This window comes from Podarcis melisellensis (genome assembly GCF_964234715.1).
Source record: "Podarcis melisellensis genome assembly, chromosome: 6".
NCBI classification, from domain to species: Eukaryota; Metazoa; Chordata; class Lepidosauria; order Squamata; family Lacertidae; genus Podarcis; species Podarcis melisellensis.
The window spans coordinates 1,726,175-1,739,341 of NC_138538.1; the positions used below are offsets into that span (position 1 = coordinate 1,726,175).

The following is a 13,167-nucleotide window of genomic DNA, read 5'->3' on the forward strand; positions in this document are numbered from 1 at the left end:
GTGGGGCAGGGTGTCCCGTTTTACCCTGCTGGCACCCCTATCCCCACCTACCTGCCTCTGCTCCCACTGAGGGAGAAGTTGCGCTGCCATAGGCACCCATTTGGGGCAAGGTTATGCCGATCTGGTGTGAGGTCTTGCCCAAAGCGGACCCCACCTTGCCCCCTGGGGTGGTTCTGCTACCTGAAGCAGTGGCCTCGCCCTGCCTAACTGGCTGGCTCCGTGAGAAAGGGAGGAAAACATTAATTTGCCCCCTTTCTCCAGCGCCACGGAGAGGTGGCTGCTTGTCCCTGCGGCTACCTTGAGTACTAACGCCCAGTGTGAACTGCCATCATTCATTCAGGTGACAAGATTATCCTTTTTCTTCTCTTCTGGATCACAGCCCTGGATTCAATTTATTGGAAGCGGCCCTCCCCGGGAAAGGCAGCTGATCCATTTGCTGGAGAACAGAAGACAAGAGCCCGTGCCCCTCCCCTCAACCTTCTCCCGGGAATCCTGACACGCGGAGAGGCTTTGATGCTCTAATGTCTCTTTTATTCCCTAACAAACGACACCAGAAAAATCTGCCTTTCCTCTGACAGCTGCTTCATCTGTAGCGCTGTAAACCTTGCTCTGTAATCAATAGATGTGGACAAGCCTCACCTTTTATGCTAAAGCCCTTAATGGGCCAGGAAGGAGGAGAGATGCCCAGGGGGACCCAGAAATCAAATACAGGGAGATAGAGAGAGAAAAAAGAGTCTGCTTGCTCCATTTTTTTAATGCCACCAGGCCTGTTTTCCACCTTCATTGAGGAACTAACTAGACATTCCTGCTGCTCCATCTCTTTCCCTCCCTCTTGTACCATCGAAACACAACAAATGAGGATATTGCAGAGTTGGGAGGGGTTCAGAAAAGGGCTGCCAGAAGTGATCAAGGAGGTGGAGAGACTCCCCCAGAAGGAAAAAGGGTCAGCATTTGGGAATTTTTTAGTTTAGAGAAAATAATAATAATTTATTATTTATACCCCACCCATCCGACTGGGTCTCCCCAGCCACTCTGGGCGGCTTCCAACCAAATATCAAAAACAATACAGCGTCAAACATTAAAAACACCCTCGGCCTTTGGACCATCTTTCCACTCTTCATGAAGTCCCCCAAGAAAATTAAGAAGGTTGGGACCTCAGAGAAGGAGCACAAAGGTAGGACTTCTTCTTCTTCTTCTTCTTCTTCTTCTTCTTCTTCTTCTTCTTCTTCTTCTTCTTCTTCTTCTTCTTCTTCTTCTTCTTCTTCATGCCCCGCCCATCTGGCTGAGTTTCCCCAGCCACTCTGGGCAGCTTCCAACAAAATATTAAAATACTATAATGCATCAAACATTAAAAGCTTCCCTAAACAGGGCTGCCTTCAGGTGTCTTTTAAAAGTAAAATAGTTGTTTATTGCCTTGACATCTGCTGGGAGGGCGTTCCACAGGGCAGGCGCCACCACCGAGAAGGCCCCATGCCTGGTTCCCTGTAACTTGGCTTCTTGCAGCGAGGGAACCGCCAGAAGGCCCTCAGAGCTGGACCTCAGTGTCCGGGCAGAATGATGGGGGTGGAGATGCTCCTTCAGGTATACAGGACCAAGGCCGTTTAGGGCTTTAAAGGTCAGCACCAACACTTTGAATTGTGCTCAGAAAAATCCTGGGAGCTGATGTAGGTCTCTCAGGACTGGAGTTATATGGTCCCGGCAGCCACTCCCAGTCACCAGTCTGGCTGCAGTTTCCGGGTCACCTTCAAAGGTAGCCTCACGTAGAGCACAAGTTAGAAGAGACTTGATAGAACTTTTTACTGAAATAGTCAGATAGCAATACAGACCTGCTGCAACCCCCTCCCCAACTCTCTGGAAGAATGGCAGCCCCTCCTGCAACAGCCACTTTGCATTAACCCTGCATGCCATTCATGGCTGCAGAATAACGACTTCGACAGATCTACTATTTCGGAAGCAAGCCCAAGCATTTAATGGCAACGTTGTTAGAAAGAGTGGCATCCTATTTCTCTCTCTCCCCCGTGTTTAAAAAATCGCACTATATTTTGAACGGTTCCACCAAGCAACGAGATTAATGGGTGGCGGAGTTTGCAAAGATTGCCTGCGATAAATAATTGGTGGAGAAGAGAGGAGGCAGGTGGCAAAGTTTTGCATTGGGCTGATCCTGGGTAACGGATCACTCTTTGCTTCGGGGTTCATCAGTCTCTTGAAAATCTACACAGGCAGGGTTTTTTGCCTCTCCAACTGAAGCAACCATGCATTTTCACCTCCTCACGTTCCCAAAGAAGGGAGCACTGAATTTCCTTGGCCTGAGATGGTGCAGGATGGAAGGGGGAAGATATCTGCATTCTTTGCTTCAAGCAAACAAGGGCGGTATCTTAAAAAGCAGAGACATCACCTTGCCAACAAAGGTCCGTATAGTTCAAGCTCTGGTTTTCCCAGTAGTGATGTATGGAAGTGAGAGCTGGACCATAAAGAAGGCTGATCGCCGAAGAATTGATGCTTTTGAACTATGGTGCTGGAGGAGACTCTTGAGAGTCCCATGGACTGCAAGAAGATCAAACCTCTCCATTCTGAGGGAAATCAGCCCTGAGCGCTCACTGGAAGGACAGATCCTGAAGCTGAGGCTCCAAGACTTTGTCCACCTCATGAGAAGAGAAGACTCCCTGGAAAAGACCCTGATGTTGGGAAAGATGGAGGGCACAAGGAGAAGGGGACGACAGAGGACGAGATGGTTGGATAGTGTTCTCGAAGCTACCAGCATGAGTTTGACCAAACTGTGGGAAGCAGTGGAAGACAGGAGTGCCTGGCGTGATCTGGTCCAGGGGGTCACGAAGAGGCGGACACAACTAAATGACTAAACAACAACAAGGACGGATTTTGCATGAGCTCACTGCGTGGTTGCAAAACTGCAACATTCCCTACACACCTGCACATGCTTTTGCCCTCTTGAAACCCAGCAGCCAAGATATTTGGCAAAACAAGGATTTCAGAAAACTGCAAGACTTTTTTTAACCTACAGGAAAGTCAAGCATCCCTAACTAGGGCCCATCCAGACTCACCCGGAAAATCCACATTTCACATCACCGATTCATCCCCTTGCTAGTGCACACCTGAGTGGTTTATATTCGGACACGATTTCAGCCAGGGATTTTGGGGTCTCTTCTCCTTGCTTTCTACTATTTGCTCTTTCAAGCAGCCCTGCTGCCTGCAGGAGCTGCTCCACTTCAAAAACGCCCTTGTCAAAAGAAGGAAAACATGGGCGAAGGTGTCCAGGGAAAGATGGCAGAAGCCAGAGGCAAAGGACAACTTCCCACCTGCTTGATCTGACTTCACTTCATTTGTAAGCCAGGAGGAACATGGCTGAGGACCCCCCTCCCCCGACCTACGAACAAATACGGTCAACATAGTGACTCGGGGCACCTGAATACTTTAATAACTTGGAGTAACAGGGGAACCTTGCCTTGTTTAACCATTATATCTATACTATAGTTGCAGCCACTGCCACCTTTGCAGCAAAACAGCCCTGTGGTTTATTTATTTAGGCTTTATTTCATGTCTGTATTTGTAGATGCACTGGGTAAACTGCCACACCAGATCCTGTTTCATAACACTGCATTTTGCAGAATATTGCATAACCTTTTTTGAATCAATAAAAATGACAGAGCAGGTGTCCCTTTTGGATTTTCCGTGGATCAGAGAAATTCCAGATTTAGAAGGAGAACGTTGAGGGCAGCGGCTGTTTCTGGTGAATGCCGTATGGACGAGGGGAAATCAAAGGACACGGAAGGGGTGCCTATTCCACATTAAGCCGAGGTGCGGATGGGCCGAGGTCCCTAGGAAGGTGCAGTCATCTCATGCTCAGAGGCTTCGCAGTCATGTTCTCTGGCCAGCTGAGACCTTCTCCCAAGGAGGTGGATCTCCAAGACTCCTCTTCAGAAACTGCACAATGCTGCCTGAGGATGTTCCCCCATCGACCCTCCTGTTCCCCTTCCTGCTGCTGCCTGGAGTGCCAGTGGATCCCCAGATTCTAGCAAAAGGCTCCCGTCTCTCCAGGTTTCAAGGGTGTCTCTCAGGGTGCAGCTGCCACCGCCGCCGCTCCTTCCCTCCCTTGCAGCTCGCCCAGCAGCCGCCCAACGTTGTCGGTGAACTCGCCCCGCTTCTTCTCCGCCCCGGCCAGCTTCACGGGGCGCAGGCTGGGGTGGGGGGGCTCGTAGGGGTGGGGGCACCAGACGTTGCCGAGGAAGAGCCAGACGGCATCCGGGTCCACCTGCATCAGGTGGAGGAAAACGCTGCGGAGACAAAAACAAAAGCAGGGAGGGGAAGCTGAGTCAATGGGAAGTCTAGAATCATAAAATTGTAGGGTTGGAAGGGGACACCAAAGGTCATCACAGTTCGAGAATCCCTGAAAGGCGACCACCCAACTTCTGATTAAAGACCTCTGTGAAGAAGAGTCCAAGTGGGAGTCAAAGACAAGGCTCTTCGTCAATCCATTTTATTGTATATAGCCAAAGGCCTTTACTATGGGTGACAGAGAATAAAAGGAAAACTTTCCTCTAAAATCATACAACGTAACCTGTAGCAGTTTACAACATAAAAAGAAATATACAACAACAACAACAACAACAAAATAATAATAATAATAATAATAATAATAATAATAATAATAATAATAATAATTTTTTATTTATACCCTGCCCTTCCTGGTTCAGAAAACCCCGGTTCAGGGTGGCTAACAAAAAAAATTAAAACACTTAACTGATGCTACAAAAAGAAGCATTAAATATGGTATAAAACATGAATAACAATAAAATCAAAAATCAATTTAGGGGGGAAATCCATCCAGTAAACATTAGATGATCACCAGGGCTAGCTGGCTGAATTGGTCCTACTTGGGCCAGTGAGGGGAGAATTAGCTGTGGGATCCCAGAGCGGGTAATCTTCATAAAAAGGGGAGGGGGAGGGAAGGAAGGGGAATAAAAGATCAGGCTACGTTCAAATTGAAAGCCAGGCGGAATAGCTCTGTCTTACAGGCCCTGTGGAAGGAGGTTAAATCCTGCAGGGCTCTGGTCTCATGGGACAGAGCATTCCGCTAGGTCGGAGACATCACTGAGAAGGCCCTGGCCCGGGTGGAGGATAGGGCCCGGGACCTCTAAACTATGGTTATTCATGGACCTTAAGGTCTTTTGCGGGGCAGACCAGGAGAGGTGGTCCCATAGATACGACATTAATACTTTGCATTCACATAGTTGGAACAGAGCTTCTTGGCTGCCAGCGCGAATTTGGCTAGGCTACCTGGTGTGTAATATGTAGATGTTTACCTGCTAGGAGTTCAACAGTCACTTCCTGTGTGGATTGACCTGGAAGCCAGTTAAGAACCAGCAATATAAATTTCCCTCTGGGCGTTGTCTACAGGGGGCAAGTCAGCAGACAGCCTGTGATGTCATCTACCTGATGGCATCCATGTATACATTTGCAATCCGTATGGGGAATTCCCCGATATCTCCCCTCTAAATATGCTGGGGGCATCTGTTGGAATCTTAGTTCTGCAAAGGCCCTGCGTTGTTGTGGGAATGTCAGAGTCTCAAGATGACGGGGCCCTGAGCGATCGGTCTTAATTAGGGGGTACCAAGTAGAGTAATGGGTGGCAGTGATGGATGCTCTGTCCTGGTTGGCATCCTGATCAAAAATCCAGTTTCTAAGGCCACATGGCCTAAGGGCTAAGGAGTTCTCCATTTGAAGATTATAAACCCTAAGCTCATTTTGCCACTTTTGTGCCCAGCCCCCCGTCCTTAGTTGCTCTAACCAGCTGATCTTAAGGGTAAGATCTTCAAAGGCATTTAGCCTGCGCCAGTATCTCAGGCTAGATCAATTCAGGCTGCGAGGGGAGGTTGTTCCATGGCTGAATGGCTCTAATAATACCGGATCCAGGATTTGGGGAACCCAGGCTCACCCCAGCCCCCTACTAGACTTGGGTTAGCACAGCACTGAGGGTGCCGGATCTCTTTTCATTAACTCTGCTGATCACGTCCACCTGAACAAGGGCTCCGCCCTCCTCAAATGCTGACTTGAGGCATCCTCTGAAAAGACTAATCAGTCCAGCAAAGGTCTCCTTAATATGATGGAGAACCAACCCGGCTACTCCTCCCCAAAGCGTCAAGGAATTGCAAGGCACCCGGCTATTTCTGAGCATCGATCGCTTAGCACAAGAACGCTTAGAAGAACGCTGTAAGATAATAAGAGCCTGCAGGATCAGGCCAAGGGCCCATCGAGTCCAGTGTCCTATCCCCACAGTGGCCCACCAAATGCCTCTTCTGAGAAACCTGCCCATCAATCAATACTTTATTGCGGTCCAAAGACCCACAAAACAATTTCAAAACAAGATACAGTCATATCTCGGGTTATAGCCGCTTCAGGTGGCTTTTTTTGGGTTGTGGACCGCCAAAACCCGGAAGTACCGGAATGGGTTACTTCCGGGTTTTGGTGGTCATGCATGCGCAGAAGTGCTAAACCACAGATGCGCAGACACGGGTTGCGAACACTGCGGGTTGTGAACGTGCATCCCACATGGATCACGTTTGCAACCAGAGGTACCACTGTACAGTTAAAATGACTAGACAGATGGAAGAAACCAAGGCAGTCATTTTGTTTTATCTAGGGCATAATGATCTTTGTTTCTTATAACCTCCAAAAGAAACTTTGCCACGGCCAGTATAATATCATTTGACCTGCCAACCCCTTGATCCCTCTCCCCTCCTATGGCTTCAGGAACTGGTTTTCAGAAACACTGCTGCCTCCAACTGCCGCTGATAGCCTTTCCTCCTCCATGAATTTGTCTCATCCTCTTTTAAAGCCATCCAACTCAGTGCCCATCTCTGCCTCCTGCAGCAGGGAGTTCCATAGTTGAACTATGTGCTGTGAGGACATCCTTTTATGCACCTCGGATCTTCCAACATACATTGTCATTGTACGTCACCCCTATCATTACTGATGTATCGGGGCCTGTGATTTGTTCCCAGAGTCAAGACTCTTCCCTTGATTTAATTATGGGGTATCAGAGTTTTTAGGGTTAACCAGGCTGGGATAGCTGGGATAGCAGGCTTGTTGGTTTTTGAATGTCTGATGTAGATTTTTTTCAATTTCGTTGTTCTGTATGGGACAATGACAATAAAGATTATCGTATCATATTGTAAAAAGGGAATCGCCAAATCGCATCATTCAGAATGATGGTCGGAGGTGGTTTCCCTCTGAGTCTCACATGGCTCTGCCCTCTTTCAGGCTTCCCCCAAATTCCTATTTTGGAGGCTCAGCGGGTTTTTTAATGGGTGCAAGGTGTGGCTTTTCATAATGACACAGCATTATTGCAGCAAATCGAGGCCAGGCTCACATCGCAGGCGAGGACAGTCTTGCCTTCCTAGTCCAGTTCCTGCAATGACTGGCTTGTCTTTCAAATCAAACAACTTCTTCTCTGTCCTCTCAACAAGAATTTTCTTCCTTTCTTTTGAACTGGGTGGCCGGAGACCATTTTTGCTCCGCAGTGATGGTTCCCTGCCAGCCTCTCTCCACCTAATCAATGGCAAAGGATGTTAATTCATCCTGGTTGCTTTGCAATCCATATGTTTGATCCTGGACGGCTGCGGAGAACACCAGCCCTGTCTCAACTCATTTGGAGCCCTGCCTCTGGACAAGCCTCTTGTTTCTTCCCCACACCTTCCCCCCAAAATACGGTTCTGGTTCACGGCACAGTCAGCACCCTGGAAATTGCAATGTGCTAAATAAGTGTTCTCCGCCTTAATGCTTATTTGCTGCGAGCCGAAGCCCGGGAAAAAACGAGAGAGTCCTGATTAAAGGCATTGCCACTTCCTATTTTAAACTTCCTTCATCAATACATTCCCACACGGAGGTGAATAGCTGTGGGTTCAGAGTTAGCTGCATTTTCAGAATGTGATTACATAAAGCAACTGGTTCAGAGATTAAATTTTTAAAAGGCTGTGAGAGAAAGAAGTAAATCTCTGGAAGGAATGTCTATCTATCTGTCTTACGCAAACATACCTTCTCTCTCTCTCTCTCTCTCTCTCTCTCTCTCTCTCTCACACACACACACACACACACTTAGCTTAACACCTGAGATGACATTATGATCTTTTCCCAAACTTGCTCTATTAAAAGTAAGAATTGCACATACACAAAATTCAAAGTGCGACGTTGCTGCTGAGATTCCCCAACCTGGTGCTCTCCACTGGTACGCAGGATGAGACCCTACCTGTCTCGCCAGAGTGGTGCATGCTCTAGTTATCTCCCGCTTGGACTACTGCAATGCGCTCTACGGGGGGCTGCCTTTGAAGGTGACCCGGAAACTGCAATTAATCCAGAATGCAGCAGCTAGACTGGTGACTGGGAGCGGCCGCCAAGTCCACATAACACTGGTCCTGAGAGATCTGCACTGGCTCCCAGTACATTTCCAAGCACCATTCAAAGTGTTGGTGCTGACCTTTAAAGCCCTAAACAGCCTCGGTCCAGTATACCTGAAGGAGCGTATCCACCCCCATTGTTCTGCCCGGACACCGAGGTCCAGTGCCGAGGGCCTTCTGGTGGTTCCCTCACTGCAAGAAGCCAAGCTACAGGGAACCAGACAGAGGACCTTCTCGGTGGTGGCACCCGCCCTGTGGAACACCCTCCCTTCAGATGTGAAGGAAATTAAGTAGCTATCTTATCTTTAAAAGACATCTGAAGGCAGCTATCTGAAGGGAAGTTTTTAATATTTAATGCTGTATTGTTTTTAACACTCAATTGGGAGCCGCCCAGAGCGGCTGGGGAAACTCAGCCAGATGGGTGGGGTATAAATAATAAATTATTATTATTATTTTCTTCATTTGGACTCTAGCTTCTTCCATCAGCCCCAGCCACCACAGTCATGCTGGCTTGGGGAATGATGGGAATTGTAGTCCAAAGGCAACTGGGGGGCCCCAGTTTGGGAAAGGCCAACCTAGCTGATGTCAACAGAGCAGTTCCTTTCCTTCTCTCTCTCTCCTTCTCACAGAACTTTGCAAGCAGTTTCATTGTGCAGCCTCCCTTCTCACTGACTTATAAATCTTGCCATTGCTGCTGCTTTTCTATGGGACTTCGTCCTCCAACGCAGATATCAGGGACAGAAGCCAATGCACATGGTGGGGGTTATGGAGGGACCTGGCAACTATAAATCATGCTTTTCTCTTTAAAAGCCCACTCAAAATTGCGAGAATATAGTCAAAGTAATCAAAGAAATGAGGCAGGCACTCCACCTCGAGAGAAAGTTTTAAGAACTTTCCGAAAAGGTTTGCAGTTTGCTGGTCATGCTGAGCTCAAGAGGCAATGAGTTCCAAAGGCGTGGGAGCAGCTGTTGCAGAAAATGCCCTCTGATTGGCCAAAACACCAGTAAATTTGGTGTGGTTGTTCTACTGTTACTTTGCTACAAATTGCCTTAATCAGGATTGAAAAATTTAGACAGCTTAAATTGAAATGTGTTTATGTACTTAAAGCCTAGATTGTTTTGGTTTCTGAAGTCATTCTGAGCGAGCCAAATTGCTGATTTTTGTCATTTTTGAATTTACTGACACGCTCTGTACAGCGGTATTTCCAGTGTTCTGTAATTTGATGCTCTGAATGTCTGCTGTAATATGATTTGGCCACAGCTCATTGTGGGAAAGCAGAATATAAGTGAATCAAATCAAATTGATGAAGCAACTTAGCTCCAAAGCACGGCACCGACTAGGCAGCCCAAGCCGGACCCCCCAAACCTGTGTGATTCCCCTGGCAGATTTCTGTGGCTTTTCTCCAGGCGAATCAATCCAGAATTACCCTCCCAGAGGTGGGCAGTTTGACAACCACTGGCCTCCTCTAGAGCCGCTGCAGGAAACTGGGCAAACACCAAAGACTTGGCTGCAGGCAGAGAAGGCCTCTGGAGATGAAATCGGTCTCTCCTCTCTCTTTTTAATGGATCTGCGTGGCTTTTTCAACTTCTTGTTTGTACCAGGCAAGGCACCACCCAGCTCAGCCGCTTCCCTGCCTCTTTGCGGCAGGTGTGTTTGCGCTGTGCCCACTGAGACGGCCTCCGAGGCTGGAATTAGATGCTTTCCGCAGCCAAGCCACCGCTCTTGAAACCAAGAGAGGCTCTTCAGGTCTGATTGGGATTCAGCAGAGCCCTTTCCTAGAGGGATAATCGCAGCACTTCTTCCGTGGCCTAGGAAACGGCTGGCAGACCTGGAGAAATCCATCCTCTTGGGCGAGGAACCGCGTGGGAGGACCAGATGGGCTCCACAATGGCGTTTATTCAGTGAGTACAGAGGCAGCGTGGCACAGCAGTTAGAGTGCTGGACTAGGACTCAGTTGACCGGGGTTTGAGTCCACCACTGGGCCACAAAGCTCACTAGCTGTGACCTTGCAGGCCAAGCGCTCGCTCTCAGCCTAACCTGCCTCACAGGGTTGTTGTTGTTGTGAGGATAAAATGAGGAAGAGGAGAGGTATGAATGCCACCTCAAACTCCATGGAGGCGATAAATGAAATACAGTGGTACCTCTGGATACGAACGGGAACCGTTCTGGAGCCCTGTTCGCATCCTGAAGCAAACGCAACCCGCATCTGCGCAGGTTGCAATTTGTCACTTCTGCGCATGCGCATGACATCGTTTTGAGCCTCTGCACATGCGGCGAAACTCGGAAGTAGCACCTTCCGTTACTTCCGGGTCGCCACGGAGCGCAGCCTGAAAACACTCAACCTGAAGCAACTTCAACCCGAGGTATGACTGTAGAAGAAATGAAATGAAAATGATAATAAAATAAAATAAAAGGCAGAGACGGGATCCTGCAGGAAAGAGAAAAGTACTACAATGCCTTAGGATGTACAAAGAGGGCACCTCTGGGGTTCCCCAATCCCAAAGGAAGAGATGAAGGGGTACCGTGATGCAGCCCATTACGCCTTCCAAGGTGGCGAATGCCCCTTCCTTGGAGGTTTTTATTTTTTTGTTGAAAAGTTTTTATTGTTAAAATAATTCAGCATTAATACACATATATTGCACATCTACAAGCATACAAACATACATTTCATACAATCCTTAAAAATGTTCAAGCATACCTACACTCAACCCCCACCCAACCTTTTTTTAAGAACCTCCAAGGATTAACTGTGGGATTATCCTTGGAGGTTTTTAAACAGAGTTTGGGTGGGGATTCTTTAGCTGGGATTCCCTGCGTCGCAGGGGGTTGGACTAGATGGCCCCTGGGTGTCCTCTGCCAACCGTGCAGCGCTATGATTCACAGATGCTCCATCCCATCCCTGTCCCTCGTCCCAATCCTGTGCCTACAAAAGGATGCTGAGAGCCGGGCTGCCGTCACGCCACCCTTTGCACCTGAGAAACTCCACCAGGGACTCCTTGCTTGCTTGTTCTGCAGCCCTGACTGATACGCACAGCCTGCCTTGTCTGGGCAGCAACAGAGCCCACCAGGCACTGGACACCATCCGGCAACCTAATCCCACCTGAATCCCACCAGGCGGCAGCGGCCAGAGTCAACAGATGCACGAAGCTGCCTCGCACGGAGCCAAACGGCCAGTCTGGCACCCTCGGGCTGGCAAGCGCTCCCCACAGCCGCTGGCAAAAGCCCCTTCCCCAGTCCTCCTGCCAGGGATCTTTTAACGGGAAATGTTGGGGACTGAACCAAGACCTGCAAGCCGGCAGAGCTTGGGCACAGCTGCTACGAGTCCTCACTAAGCCACGTCCAATGATGCTGGAAGATTCAGGGCGGTTAAAATACAAGTTCCTTCTTCACAAGTTCCTTCTTCATTTTGCCCGCCTGTGCATGCGCGAGCGGCGAAACCCAGAAGTAATGTGCTCCGTGGCTTCCGGGTCGCCACGGAGCACAACCCGAAAATACTTATCCTGAAGCATATTTATCCCGAGGTATGACTGTATATGAAATAGGCACTCTCTGCAAAACCAAATAAACATAAATCTTACAAATCTCTGAAAGTCACAAGATATGCGCTCTTGATGGATTCTCTTGAAAACATAGATGCAAATAAAAATAAGTCTTGTAAGTTTCTGAAAGTCTTTGTCTCTGAAAAAAGACTTACAAGACTTATTTTATTTGTTATTATGTTTTCATACTGTTTAATGTTGTACTTGGTACATTGTTGCCTTGGATATTACTGATAATTGTTTGCAATTGTTTAATTGTTTGGTTACTTGCCTTCCCCAGCCTGGTATGGCAGATGCATCCCTGACCCCTTCCGTCAGGCGCCTCCACTTCCTGACTGGCCATCTCAGGCCTGACCTCTGCGCCTGACCTTGGATGACCCACCCTCCACGCCAAGACCCTTCTCCTCTTGGGCCGACACTCTCCCCTGGCGGTCCAGAGGGCTGTGCAGCTTAAGGAGCAAATTGACTCCTGTAATTATATATATATATATATATATATATATATATATATATATATATATATATATATATAATTATCTACCGGACACACTATCTACCGGAAAAAAACACACACCAACCGCTACTTACATGCACAATCACACCACCACCCTGCACAAATAAACTCCGTAGCCAAGACTCTCATCTCCAGAACCAAACGCCTGGCTGACAAAGACCACTTGACAACTGAGTTACAGAATCTCTCAAATGTGTTAATTGCCAATGGATACCAGCAAAACAGGGTTACGAAGCTAATCCAAAAAGAAACACCCCCCAAAAACCAAGACACAGAAGAAAACAATGGCATGGCCCTCCTTCCTTATATCAAGGGCACTACAGATAAAATTAGCAAAATCCTCCATAAACACAATATCAAAACAGCCTTTTGCACCAACCAAAAAATAGCCAATATCCTCAGAAACCCCAAGGATAAAATCCAGTTGGAAAACCAAGGGGTCTATGAAATACCCTGCAAAGTCTGCCCAGCCACGTACATTGGACAAACAAACAGACGAATAAATGCACGTATCGCAGAACACAAGAATGCCGTCAAAAAAGAAGAAAAAACTTCCTCTCTTTTCCAACACATGAAAGAAACAGGACACGAAATTAATTTTGCAGATTCCAAATTGCTCTTTAACATGGAACATCACCACAAGAGAATAATCATGGAAGCCATCGAGATAGAGAAACACCCTCACAACATGAACAAGCGTGACGAC

The 13,167-nt window shown here is 47.9% G+C and overlaps 1 protein-coding gene across 1 annotated transcript in view; it reads right to left on the reverse strand.

Moving 5' to 3' along the window:
* Positions 1-3,529: 3,529 nt before the first annotated feature.
* The window catches only part of TTI1 (TELO2 interacting protein 1), a 28,314-nt gene continuing 18,676 nt past the window's right edge, over positions 3,530-13,167 (reverse strand). The window contains exon 8 of the mRNA XM_081916697.1: positions 3,530-4,289. Within this exon, the coding sequence (XP_081772823.1) occupies positions 4,070-4,289 (220 nt within the window). The 3' untranslated portion in view covers positions 3,530-4,069. The remainder of the gene's footprint in view (positions 4,290-13,167) is intronic.